Source organism: Aythya fuligula, chromosome 15 (assembly GCF_009819795.1).
Source record: "Aythya fuligula isolate bAytFul2 chromosome 15, bAytFul2.pri, whole genome shotgun sequence".
Taxonomy (NCBI): Eukaryota; Metazoa; Chordata; class Aves; order Anseriformes; family Anatidae; genus Aythya; species Aythya fuligula.
Genome location: NC_045573.1, coordinates 3,061,571 through 3,080,235, shown reverse-complemented (window position 1 = coordinate 3,080,235; position 18,665 = coordinate 3,061,571). Strand labels below are relative to the sequence as shown.

General features: G+C 56.6%; 1 protein-coding gene across 5 annotated transcripts in view; it reads right to left on the bottom strand.

Moving 5' to 3' along the window:
• The window catches only part of PEMT (phosphatidylethanolamine N-methyltransferase), a 39,066-nt gene extending 26,512 nt beyond the window's left edge, over positions 1-12,554 (bottom strand). For 3 of the 5 annotated variants that reach the window (XM_032197885.1, XM_032197884.1, XM_032197886.1), the window contains exons 1-2: positions 12,128-12,301; positions 9,768-9,875 (exon numbers count right to left, since the gene is read on the bottom strand). In XM_032197885.1, coding sequence (XP_032053776.1) covers positions 9,768-9,875; positions 12,128-12,247 — 228 coding nt within the window. In that variant the 5' untranslated portion in view covers positions 12,248-12,301. Of the gene's footprint in view, positions 1-9,767; positions 9,876-12,127; positions 12,302-12,503 lie in introns of those variants that run through there. The other 2 variants (XM_032197888.1, XM_032197887.1) reach the window with 2 other exon arrangements.
• Positions 12,555-18,665: the final 6,111 nt, after the last annotated feature.

Genomic DNA, 18,665 nt, shown 5'->3' with positions numbered 1-18,665 from the left:
TAGCCGGAGTTTCTCAGCAAGTAAAAATTACAATCATTAGCCAGTGACTGACGAGAGACAGCAACACCATTTCTGCCCGGGCTGGCAACAGCAGTACGCCGAGTACGCGTCCCAGCGAGTCGAGCCTTGCTCTCCCGGCACACGGTACCCAATGTTCTTCATTAGCACCGCTCTTTCTAATGGAGCGAGGCAGCGTCCTGCGGCAGGTCGCAATTACCCGCAACAATTAATTCAGGGAGAAACAATGACGGGCATCGCCGAGGCACGTTTTGAAGCAGGGTAGCCAAACGGTGAAACGGGAGAGGGTCAGGAACATTTTAAAGCCCCCAAACCAATATGAGCGGGGGCCACAGTAGAGGAGACATGACTGGCTTCCTCGTGAACCACTTTGTAATTTTTGTTTTAAATAGTAAAGAAACATAATGATTATTATTTTTTTGGTTGTGATGCCGTAACGGCCAGGACCTGCAGTCTGGGACCAGGACTTCTTGTCCCATTTACACACAGCACACAAAGCCGGTCTGCTTCTCCCTCAGCTGTAGCCGCTCTCCTGCTGCCCTTTTGTGAAATTAGGGCTTAATTCCCTGGAATAAGCCTGCTAATAAGGCCTCCCAACACACCCATCCTTCTGGACAGCGTGTACCCGCTCAGCGCTCTCCCAGAGGCTCTGACGGGCGGGAGGGAGGAGGAGGGGAGGGGGGGGGAGAATAAATATGCCTGGCAGAGCACAAAATGCCACAGAAACCCTACACCCCTTCACAGAGGAGTGAGACTTCGCTGGAAGAGAGGTACTCGGTGCTCCGGGTACCGCGCTCTGTGGAGCGCAGCCTCCGGCCTAGGGCCTCCGGGCCTCCCGGGGCCGAGCGTCTCACGTTCCCTGCTCCGTGCTAAGCCTCCCCTGGGAACATCTCCCACGGCGCCGAGGACACGCATGTTTGTGATGCTGCTGGCGTCCCCGGGGCCAACAATAGCGAGGGACACTTCGATCTTTATGTAACGCGGGCGGCCGCGCGCTCCCGTCCCCGTGTCCTCGGGGAGGGGACGTTCGCATCGCCCGGCACAACACGCAGCGCCCTGGCCCAGGAAAGCCTTTTTTTTTTTTTTTTTATGTTTTGGGAAGAGGATGTAGCCTCTTCCCAATGGAATTTCATTTTATTTTAATTTTGTGCTTCCACTTTGTCCAGGCTCCAGAGGAGACGGAACAGTGCAGGTCTTACCGGGCATGTGGAGCTGCTTATTAGGCCAACGTGTGAGTGAAATCAAGTGAAATAAAGTGAAATAAAGTTCGTACTAACCAGCTAAAGGATTAAATACAATAACCAACCCCTTCAGGATTGCTGCTGTTATAACTGGGGCTCCTGTGGGTGCTTACGGGAGGCCCCAGCTGCCCCCACGTGCCCCTAGGTACATATAACCCAAAAGCCAAGGGAACCATCAGTGCCCCCCAGCCCAGTGATGTGCACTACAGGGGAGCTCCTCCTCTCTTTTGAAGCCTCAAAGCCCAGCGCTACAACACATTTAAGCCCTACATATCATGCCCAACCTGGTTGGAGTCGCTGTGGTGGTTTTACCACACATCTGCACTGGAGCACAGGTCCCAGAAAGGACCCAGGACCCCCGTGCACCCGCACAGCTTGCCCTTGCAACACGGCTGCAGCAGGGACCCGCGCTCCTGCCGGTCTCTGCTGACGGCTACAGGCAGGAAAATAATGTTCCTCAATTGGGCAATGCATTTATTTTGGCTTCCGAGTACATCCATCTCTGGAAAAATGATTGCACGCCACGGTCTTGAAATGAAACTAATTCATTTCTGCTCTCCAGCCTTGGGAATCAAATGAGTAACTCTGCAGTCATTAAAACAACGTCCTGGTAAAAATAAACAGGAAAGGGCACTTAGTAGGAATGCTTCGCAGTTAAAAATACTGTATCTCAGCTGAGCTCATTCGGTTTTTAGTATGAAGAGCCACGCGTGCCCCAAGGTGCTGTGATCTGGGATTACTCCAGGCCTGTTTCACACACACACGTAGCCGTGCTCCCCATGGCAATGGGGGGTGAAAGAGATGTTTCCATGGCTGTTTCCATTGCTTGGCACACCTCGCAGCTTCCCTCTCACCACCATGAGCATACAGGGTTTTATTATTTCACATGGACCCTTGTAGAAAACTTTGGCTCTCCCACCTCAGCGCCATCTGAAATCCAAGACCAATCTGGGATACCAGAGAGCTGGAAAGAAACCAACTTCCCAGTGCAATCCAGGCACAGATGGAAGGGTTTTTTCCCACTTCAAACCCCCCCATGGGACTTTATGGATTGAGCACCTAGTGGTGGACTCACCACTGAAAACACAGCTCTGGGGGATGAGGCAAGAATAGAAACATCAGGGCCATGTGGAGCGATTTTGGGTCCCTTGTCTCTTCACTCATGGGGTGGAGGAAGCTAAATTTGGTCCTTCTAAAAGGGGTATTTCTATAGCAAGGGGGAGGCTCCATCCGGAGGTGGTCACAGATAGCACCAGGAGGAGCTGATGCTGGATGAAGGGCAGGAGGTGAGAAAAGCAGGCAGAGTACCATACCCGATCATAAAAGCTGCGTGGACTTTTTCCTTCCCTGAAAACGTCTTTGTGCTTTTATGGCGAGGAGCTGCCACAATTACAGCTCCTTTTTATAAGCGAGGCACGAGGCAGATAATGAGCAAACCTCCCACCGCACAAAGGTGGCGGCGAAGGTGTTCTACAAGCCCTGATGGTCAGGCTTTCCCGCAACGGCTGAATGCAGAGAAAATTGCTAAAGCCCATCTCTATTTCACCCACTTGAGACTCACAGCCTGCTTTTTCTTCCCAAAAGTGCAAAAAAAAGGATCACACCGAAGTGAATGTGCCCACGCAGACTGCGAGTGAAAGCCCTTCAGCCAGCCAGACGCCGCTCGCACGCCCCGACCTGCAGAACGAGCCCGGCACTGAATCATCTGCTCTGGAGGAGTAAAATGGGGAACAAAAAAGGGTTTTCAGGGAGGAAAAAAAAAAAAAAAAACACAACACAACAAGATATAGTTAAATCTGGACAACTGGGTCATGCACCGAGGAGGTTCGTGATTGCGGTGGTACATGGGAAGATGGAGAGCTCCCCTCAGCCTTCCTCTGCCTCACCCCAAAATTTGCTGGGAGATGGGGGAAGTTTAACAAAGCCTGGGGCAGCCAGCTTTTCTGGCAAGGAAATTCTTAATTTTCAAGTCAGGCAGCACTGGGAGGAGTGCAGATATTTGTTGAGCTGAGATGAGGCTCCCAATATTTACCAGGAACCGGTGCCCAGCTGATGCTGTGGCTGAGCTGCCCAGTTTCACCCACAAGGGATGTCGGAGTCCTCTGCCAAGTGCCACTTCCAGCTCCTTATGCCACGGGGGATAAAATATGGTTCGAAAGGAAAACGAGGGCTTTACTTCATGAGTTATTAAGCTACTTCACCACTTCCTACTTTCACGGGAGCAACTGGAGATCAGCATCCCCTCTGAGTTCGGCAAGGGTGGGGGAAAACCAGACGTAACAAGGGTGCATTTTCGTGGGGGTGCTGACCCGAAGCCTAAAGCCCGGCTGACCCCCGTGCCCCAGCAGACTGAGTGTGTCTGCCTTTCCTCATCAAAGCAGCCTATTTTGGGAGATGCTGTCTTTCTGGGAATTGGACAGGCTTCTGCTAAACAGGCTGCCCCGAGGCATACCCGGAAAACACCGAGCTCAATCTACAACCGTGGCAGAAACACGTCTGGAAGGAAGCCCGTGCACATTTCCAAGGACAGAAAATGTCCTGACGCAGACTCAGGGCTCCGTAGCCCCCAACCCCAAAACTGGGCACGAAAACTGCAAAGCCCCAAGCTGCCCTGGAGGCCTCGCTGCCTTCTGGGCTGGGTAGATAAAACCACCACCACTTTCTTTTTTCCCTTTTCCCGTGGGATGTAGGTGGTGATGGGAGAGCGTGTCTTGCTGCAGTATGCAGGATAGGGATGGAGGGGCCGAGAGGAAAGGCCTCTCCCAGCTCCGAGGGTCTATAAATAATCCTCTGCCGCACAATGACTTGGGAATCTCAGCTTCAATGTATTTTTTCATCTTTTGTGCGTGTGCTGACTTACTCCAGCAGGGCTGCCAGCATCCCGCAGTTTATTTTTAAAATGCTAAACAAGAGAAGTCCGGAATGCGCAACAACCCCTGGGTTCCTAGAGAAGCATGTGGCAAAAGCTAAAAAAAGGAGGTTGCTTCCTGGGCCACTTTGGCCACGATTCACAAGAAACTATGAGGTGAGAGGCAAGATCCTGACGTCAGTTCAGAGAAATGCTGAGCGGGCATCGTGTACCCAAGGAGAATCCTAAATTCCTGCGTGGAAATGGTTCAGGTGCCCAAGCATGGGCTGGTACCGGTGCACAGTGGCTGCTCGAGTGGCTGGGCTCCACGATTCCCCTCTGCAGCAGGCAGCTCAGCCTGCGAGGATATAATAAAGACACTGCACGGCTTTTTGAGGAGGAATGAGGTTAAAAAACCTGGCTGGGAGGCTGAAGGGGAGAGGGAAGCAGTGCTGGGATGCAGGACGCGGCTCCCCCGCCAGGTAACACAGCTCCTAATTGTGGCGCTCCAGCCGGCAGGCTGGAGGATGTGACCCAGTTTGGGCGCCTGTTACGTGGCTCACAGCGGTGCTGACACACTGCAAAGGCTAAATTTATCAGCCAGGCAGGTGCAGAGTTACGGGGCAGAGGACAGGGGACTCGCAGCAGGACGAGTCCCGGGGCGTTCGTTACGAGAACGGCCGGGGGAATCGATCCCAACGCGATTACAGCATCGCTCCGAAGCTATCACCACCCGAGTGGGCAGTGTTACCAAGTCACTCGGAACAAAATTGCCACTAAATGCTGTTTGAGGGGGAAAAAAAAAAGAAAAAAAGCAAATCCTCGCTGTTTCTCAGGCATTGTAGGCAATGAAAACGGCTATTGCCGCCTGGTAGAGAGCCCAATTATGAATAATGTGGATTCTCTCCCCGCACAAAGGATGAAAGGGAACAGGGCTGGTGGTGACATTTTAAGACCGGAGATGTAAGAATGAAGCTGAGCCTCGTCGTGAGCCCAGCTCTACCCCAGCAAAGAGCCGCTTGCTGCAGTCAATTGCCTTGCAGCGTGGCTCGAAGCCCCGCTATTGATCTGGCATCTGCTCTACGCAGATAACCATTGTCACTGTGCCACGGCTGCAATGATGGGATCTGAAAGCGCTTTCCAGAAGACGTCTGAGGGCTGTTTTCCTGCTCTTACCCACAGCTGCACGCAGGCAGAGGGTTTTTTTTTTTCAGGGAGATCACGAAACTCTTGCAGATTTGCAGAATTTGCGGGCCCGAAGAGAGCATTAAATCACCCGCTCCAGCTTGCTCATCTACCCAATCCTTCAAACCCCAGCCACCCGCCCTGCACCGAATGCTCGAGCTGCGTGCAGGGCCCCCCTCCACCAGCAGCCCCCCCAACCCTCACCCAGATGCTGGCTTCCAGCCATTTCTTATGCTGCAATTTTCTTCCCCCAGCCAGGTACTAAACGCGCCGCAATCAAGCCACCTCTCAGTCTCCCCCCTTCTGCAAGACAAGCAGCGAGAGCTGCCGAAATCCCTCAGCAGAAGGCATTTTTCTCCTGCCCCCAGAAGGTTTGCCAGGTCTGCACCCGGAGGTCTCAATCCTGACAGTTCCCGGCAGCGGGGGGAGGTTTTTAGGCAGGCACCTTCCTCCGAATTTAGCGAGAAGCGGTCAGAGGGCGGTGAGATTGGGCTGCTGGCGTCTGCAAACTCCCCCCTCCGCCCCACTCAAGCGCTTCTTATCCACTTGGCAGCTCTCTCCAGTCTCCAAAGAAGGAGAAAAGGAAGGGAAATTAAAAATAAACGAACCAAGAGATACACATCCATCAGGAGCCAGGCGTTGTCAGTTCAGGTCCCTGTGCAACTGCTTCTTTAATCAAAACCTCATGCAGTTTAAGCACTTGACAGAAATTCTAGAACAGAGATCTTGTTACCCTGAACAGGAAAACCTGCAACCTTGAAGAATAAAATCACATTTGCCTGATGGGCTCTATTTTCTTTATAAATCATGCTAAATTATGCTAATCCCATTCCCAGCCTTGACACCTGAGGTTTCGCCCCGCGGATTCCTGCGCCATGCACGGGTATTTCGAGGGGGTCACCAGGGGTGAGGAGACGAGCACGCTCCTGCGCAGCAGCTGAAGATGTGCCGTGTCTAAATCAGGCTGTGACGCCAGCCAAAAAAACTTTTAAGAGGCTCAAATCCGGAGCAGGATCGCTGATGGATGTGCTCCCTGCTTCAACCTGTTTGCGTGGAGGTGGACGTCAGCCACCTTGGCTCCCAGCTCTGCCACTTGCCTGCTTGCTGTTGAGACAGCACCAGAAACCACCCAGCTTTCTAGAAACTCCCCATATGCCAAGGCTCGGAGAGCTCTTTCAAGCCTCCAGCACGCAGGTTATCTGCCTCTCCTGGCTTGGAAATGTTTGTCCCCGAGGAGCTGTTATTTAATATCTTCCTTAGTTACCAACGGAAGGGAAATTTTGCCCATCGTCCCGCGGCTTTCCAAACACAGATGGGATTTATTGAAGTTTCTGCCTCCCCGACCTCATTACAGTTTTATGGCACGGCTCCAGCCACACGCCTCCTCCTCGCCAGGTGCCCCTCAACAGCCCCACCGGGGCTCAGGTCTCCTGGTTGCTCTCAACATCCTCGGGCAGCTCGAGCAACTTTCCTCCTGGAACGGCTCCGCTGCTGCTTTTTGGGGCCTCGTGGGCACCCTGGCTCACGTGGGAGCGTGGCACCCAGCAGCTCCTTTTGTAACAGCCCCAGCGGGTGGGAAAGCAAGAGGCAGCATGAGGAGGAGAGGAAAAAAAAGAGGTGAATAGTGCAGGAACGCGTCCAAGCTGTGCCGTGGATAGCATAAGCTGGGGGCCACCCAGGGATGAGCTGGGTTTTAATTGGCACTGACTTCAGGAAGGAGAAGAGGGGGTGTGAGGGCTGGGTTTTGGTGGGGAGGTGCAGCAGGAGACCGCAGGGGGACATTCATGGTACCCCCAGCACGTGCATGCAGGGAAGAGGGTAGGAACTGGGAGCCCTGTGGTCTTTTTGGGGGGACTTTTCCCCCTTGTGGAATGAAGGAGCATCAGCCCAGCCCAGCTCGAGTCCTGCAGGCTGCTCCTCTTCGGCTCTGCTCCTCTAAACTGCTTCTCTTAAGCGAAGTACAGCACTCGACTCGACGAGCACTCGGGTTTTCTCTGAAGCCACGCTGCTCCACAGCCTCCGTAGCTCTTGCTTCGTCTCCAAACACTGCAGTTTTGTCCAAAAGAAACACGCAGGCTGCTTAGCAGGACAAACTCCCCGTGACCGCTGAGAGCAGGGCAGCCAGCGCTCGCTGCCCCGAGGCCCTGAGGTGCCTGTGCAGTGCCCGAGCCCCCGCCGAGGCAGGGTTTCCCCACCACATATTTATTCAGAGGCTCTGCGCAGCAAGGACAACCCGGCGCCAAGCTTTGCAAGAGGCAGACCTGGCCGGAGTTCAGGAGAAAGAGGGAATGAAGACGCTGAACTAAATCAGTGCGTCCCCACCCGATTTCTACCCAAATTGGGAATTTCACGCACAGGAGGTGTTTTGACCAGGGCCCCACATTGCTTAGTAAGCACTGAGAGCAGAGGGTGCCTGGCACTGCCCAGAAACCCTTCTTTGCACTGAGGCTCTTGCAAGCCCAGACGAAGTCATTCAGATGCAGAGACGAGCTCAGCTGCTGGGAAGGAACTCAAAGAAAAAAAGACGAAGGGAGCCTGTGCAGGGATGCAGAGAAAGAAAGAAGAGCTGCTGGCTCCGTGCAGGCAGGGGACGGTAACCAGACAGACAGGCTAGGGAAAATTCAGGGATGGCTGGAGCCACTGCTGCTAAGTTGCACCCGACAGCAGGGGCTTGCACAGGGCTGCAGGTCCCCCAGCACCCCTGCAACAGCCTCCGAGCAGTGCCTGGTGCGAGCCAGAGCCTGGAAGGGCCTGAAAACGTCAGAGAGATGCCGGGAGCACAAGCGTGTGGATGGAGGCACATGGACTGCGCGAGGCACCTGGCCCTCTGCAGCTGAGAAACCTCCAGCGCCACGCTCGCCTCCCCAGAGCTTCCCACCAGCACGCCCGCTCGGGTTGCTGGCTGCAAACCCATGCAGAGATGCCTTCTGCTCCCCGCACGATTTGCTTGCAGTGCCACCTGCCGCCAACGGCAATGCTCTTCAGACGCTCGGAGGGGACGGCAGCAAGCCACAGCAATGAACTTCCTGCTGTTACATCAGCCTTCCCCGTCCTTTAACAGCAGCCAAACTCTTGATCCAAAAAGCAGCGCTATTTCCCAAGCTGCAGGCATCCCGCGACTCGCAGGCAGAGCAGCAGACGCCAATAAAGGACTTTTTTTTTTCTTTCCCTTTTATGCTGCTTCTCGCTGGAGCCCGTCTCTTCCCCCGGAGACCACATCCCGAATCTTCTTGTTCATTGCTGCTTTATGCTGAGCGATGACTCCGCAGCTGAAATAACGTGGCATATTCCAGCTCGCATTTCAGACACCGTGAGACTTTTTAATAACGAGTTGCATGAAAAATTAGGGAGGCTGCAACAAAGAACTCCGACAGAGGTTTCCACAGTGACTCACGGCTCGGAGAGCCTCGCTTTTCCAAAGCCCAGCGTGAGACGATCTCAAGAGCCCCCGCGCTCGGAGAGAGCCGAGTCCTCCCCCTCTGGAAAAAAACAAGGCCTTTTTAAGGAGACTTCCCCGGGGTGAGAAGCGCTGCGGGGAGCTTTGGCAGGCGGCTTCTGGAATCTTGGCTGCGCTGCCATCCCGTTTCCATGAGTGCTTGCGGGGAGAAGGCTTCGTCCCCAGCCCTCAGCTGCGCTGCAGAGGATGCTGTGGGAACTCGTGCTCCTCGTCCTGGGCTCCCCAGCTGGCGCCTTGGCTCTGCAGTGCTCGCACAGCAGTGTTGGTGCTCGCTGCTCTTGCAGGGAGGTGATAAAGGGCACAGAAAGCTCTTCCAGCATCAGCTCCTGAAGCTGTATGGTGCCCAGCTGCAACCCACAGAGGCAGCGAGCATCACCTGTGCCCAGGTACCCTACCCACGCTTCGGGCTGGCTCGCTGCCACCTCTGCAGTTCTTTGCCAGAGTTCACAGCATGATGGAGAAGGGATTTATTCAGGTTAACTTTTTTGGCTGGTTTTGTTTCCTGCATCCACACAACCGCCTGCCAATGAACTTTGAGGAGAAGCAGCAGGAGACGCGCCCAGCGCATCCCCAGTGTGGGGGGTGACCCGTGCCCGGCTGCTGGGGCAGGAGGTGCAGCAGGAGGTGGCTGAAGGATGGGTTTGCCTGCTCTATCCCCTCTCCTGAGCTCAGTTCCTCATCCCTTCTGCATCCTGCGCTGGCTCCTACCTTCCTGTCCTCTGCCACTTCGGTCACAGCCACTGCTGCCCCCAGGAGACAGCACAGCTCCCTGCTCACCCACTTCGAGTGCCTGCGACCTGGGCACAGCTCTCCCCACCCAGCCCAGCAGACCTCCCCAGAGGTGGTTTCTCCTCTGGCCTTGTGTTCCCAGAGCAATAAACACCACCACCAGTGGGGAGGATGACAGGGCTCCTGCAGGAGAGATGATTTAGGGGTGTTTGGAAGAGGCAGGGGGCTACTCAGCGCAGTCCAAAGGGGGTCCATCCCCTGGTGTGGCCCGTGTGCAAGCGGCTCTTACCACGTTCCAGAAGAAGGGGTTGAAGGCGATGGAGAGGATGGCTGCAATGAAGCCGGAGTCGGTCATGTCCACGTAGCCGAAGAGCTGCGCCATGGCTGTAACATCCACCTGGGGGGAGAGAGGCAGTTATTGGGGTCGGGGGGTGCCTGCGGGGGCACCGAGCCTCATACCCAAAGGGGGTGTCTTCGTCCCAAACCAAACACCCTGCAGGAAAGGATCAATCTTTCAATGTCCCCAAGCAATGCATCGTAAAATCTTGCAAAGCTCAGGGTGCAAAGCCAAAAAGAGGGGTGGGGGCTCCCCCAAAACTGGCTCCCCACACGCCTCAGGGAGCCCCGTGTCTGCAGCGGTGCCCAAAAGGACCCGGGCGCTGTGAGGACCTGCTGCTGTGAGGATGGGCACCAGCACTACAGGGAAACCCTACATGTTTCTGAGCCACAGGGAAGGGGGCACTGCTTCACGGCCTCCTTGCTCCTGGGGAGAGAGGACAGACACCCCGAGCCCTGCACCGTGCAGCCTCCAACTCGTTTTCCATTACACAAGACCGATGCCAACCCGCTGCACAGTGTGCACAGATGCATTTGCATCATTAGCTGCAAAAAACTTTCCTCTGTTATGTAACAACAACAAAAGAAAACCCTTAAACCTTCCTGGTTTTCCTCCTTCCCTCCTTTCTGTTTTTCCCCCTATTTCCTTTTATCTCCACTCATTTTTTTCCCAGGACAGCTCCCTGTCGCTGTTTTTATGTGCAGCAAGCCACGCTGCTTCCCCATCCCTCCCCCTCTCCTTGCAGTGGTATGTGGATGAAAAACAGCCAGCGCCTTTTTTTTTTTTTTTTTTTTTTTTTTTCCTCCAAAAACTTTGAAAACAAAAGACAAAATAGCAGCCCGGCCCGAGCCTTTCCCTCACTTGAATCAACACCAAGACAACATTGAGACGTGGAAGGATTCTGCTTCCCAAACACAGCTGTGTTTGCGAGTCCTGCGATGCCAGGGGACGGGAAGGGCTGGAAAATGCAGCGGCCTGACCTCTCCTGTCCAGGAGAAAAGCTCCCGTGGGCTCCTTCCAAGGAAACGGAGCGGTGACAGCAGTCACGGAGAGGGGCTGCTCGGCCTGCTGTCCCCTCATGGCCAAACGACCGCCCAGAGGACGAAGGGCGAGAGCAAAGGTTGAATTTTACGGGCAGGCACGGCGAGCCTTGCATGGGTTTGCCCCCAGCACGTCGACCACCACCGACTGCCCCCGGGGAGAGCGCTGAGCCAAGGGGAGAGCCCCTAAGGCCTCTCCTCACCCTCTGTCCCTATTCCTCCTGTCACCCCCATGCAGCCCTTCACCATCAGACCTCGTCCTTTCAGATCAGGAGGTAACCTGGGCACTGAGAGAGCCTCCGGGGCCGAACTGTCCAGTCCTGCTTCAATGGCAAAGCCCAGGACCAGGACAGCTTCTTTCCTCTTGTTTCACACAGCGCCAGCACGGGCTGAACAAAAGCTTCTTGACCTACTAACTCCCGGCTGGCAACATCGTTAACATCGCAGCTCACCTCCTTTTCTCCTCCTCAACGACCAAATTCGCCGCTGCCAGCGGGAAGCAGATTGGCCTGTGCCTGGCGTGTGCTTTTCGGGATGAAAGGGGAGCCCATTAGGATGAGCTGTCTCTGCAAGCCGCCGAGACGAGCAGGTAACGAGCACAGAACATCCGACTTTGCCCCCTCCTCCCTGACAGGCCATAAATAACCGCATCCCGGTGGCAAACGCTGCTTGCTGGGATGCTGCAAGGCCCCAAAATCGGGGTGGACGGGAGCTGTGCGGCCACACAGGGCTGGCGGTGGCAGCAGGAGGGGTTCACCCCACTAGGTGCCGTAAGGATGTGGCACGAAATCCTGCCTCCAGCAGCAATTAGTGCCGGGAAGGGCCACGGGAAGCACCTCAAGCCCCGTCCACGCGTGGTGCTGAGCATCCCTGCAGGTTTCCAGCAATCTGCTCCACCTGCAGCCCCAACCCCGGGGGTTTATCACCCATACCCCTGCTCACGGGGGGACACAGGGCAGGGATGTGATCTCCAGCAGCCCCAAAACCTTCACCATCACCTTCCTCACACAGAGCAGCGTTGGCAGCACCACCACAACGGCAGCATGGCAGCCACCAGCAGCCACCTTCCCGACCCCATAGATCCCAGAACGACCCCAAACCCTCCATCACCATACCCCACAACCCCCACAACACCCAAACCTCGCGCGGCACCATCCCACCCCCCTTGCCATGATCCCCCCGGCCCCCGCAGCGGGTGCAGCGCGGCGAAGCGAGCCGGGATGGCTTGGGGGCACCCCATATAACCCCCCCCTATGGCTTTTATCCCGGTACCTGCCCGTAGTCCAGGCCTTCCAGCCCTCTGCAGCAATCCCTCGGCCACCACCGCGACCCCGTTCCCCGCCGCCCACCCGCGGGGCCCCGCTCGCCCCCGGGGCCGTCCCGTAGGGCCATGACCGGGGCTGGACGGGGCTGGACGGGGGGGGGGGGGGAAGACGGGGCTCGTCTTTTTTCCCCTTTTTTTTTTTCCTTCCCCACCAGCACCACCAGCACACGGTGGCGGTGCTGGGAAGTGTAGTCCGCCACCAAGAGGACTACAGGGCCCAGAGGACGCCGCGGAGATGGGGGGGGGAAAGGCAAGGAGGGAGCGGGGCCGTGCCCGTTGTGTCCCCCCCAAAAAAAAAAAATAAAGCCTTGGGGGAGCACCCACCGAGCTCGGTGCCTTCGTCTCGGGGGGTTCCCGGCTTGTGTCCGGTTGCCGAGGGGGGGTGGCCGGAGCTGGAGGCTCGCTGGACTTCGCCCCGGTGAAGCAAGAAGAAAAAAAAAAAAAAAAAGGGGGGGGAGAATGGAGATAGGAGGGGGATGGAGGAGAACGGCACCGCCTGCAGCCCCCCGGGGTGGGGGGGAGGTGGGGTTGGGTCCCCTGGGGTCGTGTGGGGGGGACATTGGGGTTGGGGAGGGGGACAGGGGGCTCTGAGCCCCCCGGGATGTCCTGGAGAAGTGGGGGGGTGCAGTGGGGGGGCAGTGGGAGCCTCGCGGCCCTTTGGGGTCAAACAGATGGGGGAAGCGTGGGGCTTGGCAAAGGGCACGGGGTTTGTGGTGTGTCCCACAGCAGGTCAGTGTTTGGGGCCAAAAGCGGGGTTTTTAGTACAGAAATTGCTGCTGGCATCGCTGCTTACTCATCCCAAGGCAAAATTTCAGCCCGTCAGGTCTGGATGTGTTTTAGGGCTGATTCACCGTGCCCCACTCCCTTCAGCAGGTGGTACTGCCTGTAATGACTGCGATGATGATTCCTGGCGTTATTTCTTTTCTGTTCTCCTCTCCGAGACGTTTCGGGTTGGTGCAGCTGGTGGGAATCGGTCCTGTGTGTAGGAATTCAGGTAGGATCCTCCCTGCGGACCCCAGAGGATCTCTGTGCGGACCTTCCAGTTTGACAGACCTTCATTTGAGAAGAAATACATTTTTTTCAAAAAGGAGTTTGACAGGAAGGGAGTGTTGTGAGTGAGCTTCAAGCATCCCCTCCAGAGATCTTTCAGAAGCGGTGGTGGGGAAGGGGATGGGATTTTCGTGCACATTTGCCTGGACAGGCACCAAAAACATGCGTGAGTGATGGTTCACGTGCAGCCCTCGCTGGCAAAACACCATCCTCTGAGACTGTGCTTGAAAGATGCTGGGACGCCCAGTGACAACCCAGCTCAGTGGGAAACCAGGTTTCTTTATCTCCACTCATCCAAATCCCTCTCTGCATCCCCATTTCCCTGCCTGCAGGACCAGCTCCTGCACTTTGGACTCTTGCACGAGGCTGGATCCCATCCCGGCTGGGCCCTACGAACGCGATCACAGCAGAAACTGCAGCGCTGGCTGGTTTGGGGTGGGATGCAGACGAAAGCGCTGTGGGTGGGAGCAGCGTTCCCCGAAACGGATTATCTCCAGCTGCTTCCGGCCTCTTCTCCCTGGCGCTGGATAATTTTGCTGCGTTGAGTGTGTAATTATCGCCTCTGCCATCTCCCAGCGCAGGAGGATGTTTATTTTGCAAGTCCCACCAGCTGGGTCCTTGGGGCAGAGGGGAGGGCGAAGGGGACGCCGTGGGGAGAGCAGTGACGGCAGTGCTTAGAAAAGGGGGAAATGTCTCCCTGGGGAGGGAGGTAGCAGGGAGGAAAGCTCTCCAAATGGGAGAACTTGTCCCTGGCTGGCTGGGAGAGGACAAGGACACCACGGCAGGCTGGGAGGATGATAAAGCTTCTGGGGGGAAACATGGGGCAGGAGCTGAAATCCCTGGGAAGGAGCTGAGACTCCACATTCAGGAGAGGAAACGGGGGAGGAAAAGGTAAAATTGTGGGAAAGGAGCTGAGAAAGAAGAGCTGGACCTGAAACGAAGAGGAGCTGAATAATAAAGCTTTTGGAGGGAAATGAGAGGCAGGAGCTGAAATCACTGACTCTGAGTTTCTTTTAAAATTGTTAGGAGAAAAATGTGGGGCAGGAACTGAAATCACTGGGTAAGAGCTAAAAGTCAGCATTCATGGGGGAGAGCGGGGTTGTCACAAACGTACCCATCCTGTCACCCCACGCTGGGGGGCACCCTGCGCTTCAGGAGAGGGGGGCTGCATTTGGGGCAGGGGAACAGGACCCCCATGCTGCTCCCACTGCCAAATCCCCTGTTGAGGGGATGTTATAGGGCCAGGGGTGTTTCCAACAGCAGGGCCCCGCCATGCACCAGCCTTGGAAATATCCTGGCAGCTGTGCAGGAGACAAAGAGGGCTTTCTGCAGGGCTGGATCTCCCTTTGTGTCCCCATCCCTCCCCTTCTCCCTGTGGCGTGCCTTTTATCCAGCGCTCTGTTTCCGAGCGCTGAGCTAAGGAAGAGGGCACTGCCCTCCCCGTTCCCGAGTCCCTTCTCAGCTGGAAGCCTCCCAGCGGCCTTTTAAATCCCATCACAGCCCCGAGGGGTCAGCCTCGATGAATGTGGACTTGCAGAGTGCCTGCGTGGGTAGAGAGCACTTAAAGTCATCAGGGAGAGGGGCGAGGAGCTGCCCTGCTGGAGGGAGGATCGATGGTGCGTGGGGTTTGTGCAGCCGCCGTGGCTTCTGCAGGCGTCTGCTGCAGCTGCACCGAGGGTTTTTGTGCCTTTTCCTTGCTGATTGTCCTCAGGTCAGCAGTGCATGCATGCAGCAGGCCGGTGAAGGATGCTTGCTGTCAGGTTTAGCGGGATGCTGTGGCTCAGCAAGCTGTGGTTTGGCTCAGGAGCATTTCCAAGTCCCTGAGCGCAAGGAGATGGCAGGACTCCCAGCGCAGGGAGTGCCTTCAGGTGGGTTTCCTTTGGAAATGGGGCACTGGAAAACACCAGCCAAGAGCACAGGTTAATTTTGACTCCTTAGAAGCCCAAGAGAAAGCTTCCAGGCCAAACAATTGACTTCCACACTGAGAAAAAGGGAAAAAAAGGCACCCACAGGTTTCACGCTCCCAGCTGACTTGCTGCCACCCCTTGAGAAGCAAGACAAGCCCATGAGCTCCTCTGCTTGCCGTGAACCTCTTACAATCCCCTTTTTTTCTCATTTCTCCAGCCAAATGAACCAGAATTGATGTTCATCCTTAGGGAAGTTTGGCCACTAGTGTGGTCACCGGGAAGGGCTGCTTCTGCTGGCAACTGGGTTTTTTCCTACCCGATCCCACCACCCGCCTGGTGCCACCCCAGCCGTGTCCCTCGTTGACAGAGGTCCCATGGGAGCAGCTCTTTCCCCAATTCTTTGTGTCCCTTCCCCGGTGGCTGTGTCACGGCCCACAGGTTCAAACCTTCCACGAAGTGAAGCTGACCCCTGCGGGCTTAACCCTCGCAAATCTGCGAGGGTTTGGGACCGGCGGGTCACGCAGATCAAAGACGGAGCATCAAAACACGCCGTAAACAAACAGGGCTGCACTGCAAGGCCCGGCAGAGACAAATAGTGCTGGAACACAGAGCTGAAACCTTGGGCAGGCCAGGCAGCCCCGGGACTGCAGCTGCTCCTGTCCTCCATCAGATAACGTGTTGTCACCAGCAGTGTAATGCTGCAATCCAGCCCTGCAATCCTGGTGGAAATCCTCTAGTGTTTGTGCTGGAGGTTAGCTCTATTTATATTCTGATGAATGATTTACTCGAGTAATTGGCACACAGCTCCCCTATTACAGATCATAAAGAATTAATCACAAGATTTTTCAATACTCCCCTATTAATTTTATTAGGCTTGATTGAATGCGGCGGACTGGGAACATACGGCGTGCGGGTCAGGCGCTGCTCCCAGTTACACCCCAGTTAATGCTGGGGACTCGCACGGATCCTGAGCCCCGTAAATCTGGAGCATCAGCTGCTTTGCCTCTGCCTGCTCTGACTGATCCTTGCCTCTTTGTGAAAGCCGAGGGATGCAGAGGGGCCCTGATCAGCTCCAAATACCCAAATCCTCCCCGAAAGCTGGGCTGGGGGTGGGCACGCTGCGCTTCCAGCTCCGTGCGTCGGTGCGAGCCAGAAACCGGAGCCAAGCGCTTGGGAGCTCAAAATCTGCCCCTGGAGCAGTTGTTGAACATCGGCCCCGGGTGGAAAGCTCCTGCAAAGGGGATGTATGGCGGGGCAGGGGGCTTGTTGCCACCGCAGGCTTGAAGATGCCCGTGCTGGCAGCGGGGCACATTGCCAGGCATCTCCTCTTCCCTGGCAGGAGCCAGCATAGAGCCACCACTGGGCGGTCGTGCTGGGGAGGGGGCGCAGCGATGGCACGCGGTGCTGGTTGCCCATGGGGGAGGTTTATTATAAAAAAAAATCACCATCAAGAAGCCCCGACACCCGCGGGAACGGCGTGACGCATCCCTGCCCCGAGCCGGCAGCGTAACACAATTAATTCCCCGACGAAGAAAAATCTGAAAAGCCGCAGAGAACCGGGGAAAACCTCCAAAAATCTTCACATCGAAGGCTCGCGGGCCTTCGAGTCCTTCCCCTGCTTTTTCGCCCGTGGGTGTTTTTTTTGTCGTGCTGCCACTTGTGATGCCCGGTGGGCGCGAGTCGTGATGCAGGGGAGGGGACGGCGCGGGGCCCCGCTCCAGCTGGTGGGCAGCGCTCACCTCCTGGTGAAGCAATTCCCACCGGGCTCCTGATCACTACCCGAGTACCTCGGTGGGCATTTACGTGGGAAATTGGGAACTTTGGGGGTAAACGGAGCTGCTCGCCTGAAGCACGGCTTCTCCCGAGCCAGGTTTGCAGAGCGAGCGGCCTGGCAGAGCGACAGCCCGCGTCCCCATCTGCTGCCTTGAGCAGCTGTGCTGAAGGGCACCGGGACGTTCCTGCCAGCAGCTCTTGGCAGGAGCCAGCGAGGAAACCTCCCCGCGGGGAGAGCTGAGCCGGGCAGGGCGAATCGGAGAGGCAGCAGAGGACAGAGCAGGAGCCGTCCTTCCTGCAGGCAAAGGGGACCAGCGACGGCCCCCTTGCCTTCACCGTGCAAACATTTTGCACCCACAAGGTCCTGGCACGGGAGCACAGCAAGCGAGACCTGTACAAGGGTCTTGTCAAGCTTCGGCGTGCCATGATGTTGTGGTTTAACATCGCCTGGGGCTGCCTCTTTGCCTGTTTTCTGGCTCCAGCCGGCTCTCTGAGGCCTCACCATGTCCTTGCTTCTGGGCAAGGAGCCCCCCAGGTGCTGGGGACCCCCAGCCCAGCCCAACTAAGCCTTATGAGGGAGCTGGGAAGAGCTGGCACACAAAGCACAGCCTTTTTCCAGGGGTTCCCTGCCCCTTGGAGCCAAGCAACATGGGATGGAGCCCTCCGAATGACAGTCAGAGGGGCAGAGCCAACATTTGGGGAAGGTTTCACGCAGCTTCCCCGCTCCCCGAGGCCGCCTTCATCACCGGCGTGCCTCTAACGAAGCGGAGGCTTTGCTTTCTGGGATCAATGAATCCGCCGCTCGTGACCTGTCTGCTAAGTGGGAAATCAGCTCCCTTCCCTCCCCGAACCCGTCTGAGCTCAGCTCCCAGAGCAGGCTGTGTCCCCGAGGTGCTCCGTGTCGCTTAATTGCAAACCTCTGGGTCTGATGAGGGAGCAGCAGCCCCCGCGCCGCCGCAGCGAGGAGGAGATTTCGGGGCTTTGGGGGCAGAAATCCTCCCCGAGCTTTCCCTTCTCCTAAATGCCCTGATCCTGCACAGCCGGCTGCAGGGTTTATTGCCACTCTGCTCTCCCCCTAAGCCCTAAATCCCCCAAACCGTTTAAATCCCTCCAAAGTCCCTTCCGCGGGGACTAATGCTTTAAGGCAAGCTGGCTTCCCGAAGCAGGAGGCAGCTGCAAAGGTCACTGCCACCCCGTCACCTGGCCACAAACACGTCCCACACCCCAGGCACCCCATTTCCCTGTGGATCCATCCCCATGCAGCTGCTTGGTGGGCACAGGACAGCTTTCCCCGTGCCTCCAAGTGACTCCGTGCGCCCCCAGCACCTTTTCCCATATGGTGCATGAATCTGAAGCTGAACCAGGCTCTGAAAAACTCCTCCAGGCATCCTCATCCCGGGGGTGCTGCGTTGCTCCAGGCACACAGCGTGTTATTAGGGTGACCCCATGAGCAGAGCAGGCAGGTGTTGGAGCCGAGCCACCTAATGGTCCCCGCAGCAGGGGGACCCCAAGCAGCCCTGCTGTCAGACCTGGCACCCAGGAGCACCACGGAGATCAAAAACCCTCATCCAGGACCCGGCAGGGGGACAAAGCCAGTGGGGGGGATGCTTCATGCTGTGTCTTACAGCCCCCGCAGCAGGCACCCAGCGCCATGGAAAGCTCAGAGCCTGTCGGGGCCAGCAGCCCTTCCCCAAATAGTCCCTAAAAGCTGTGTGGGTGCTGTGCCACCCGGGGCTTAAAGCACCCCAGGCCCCCC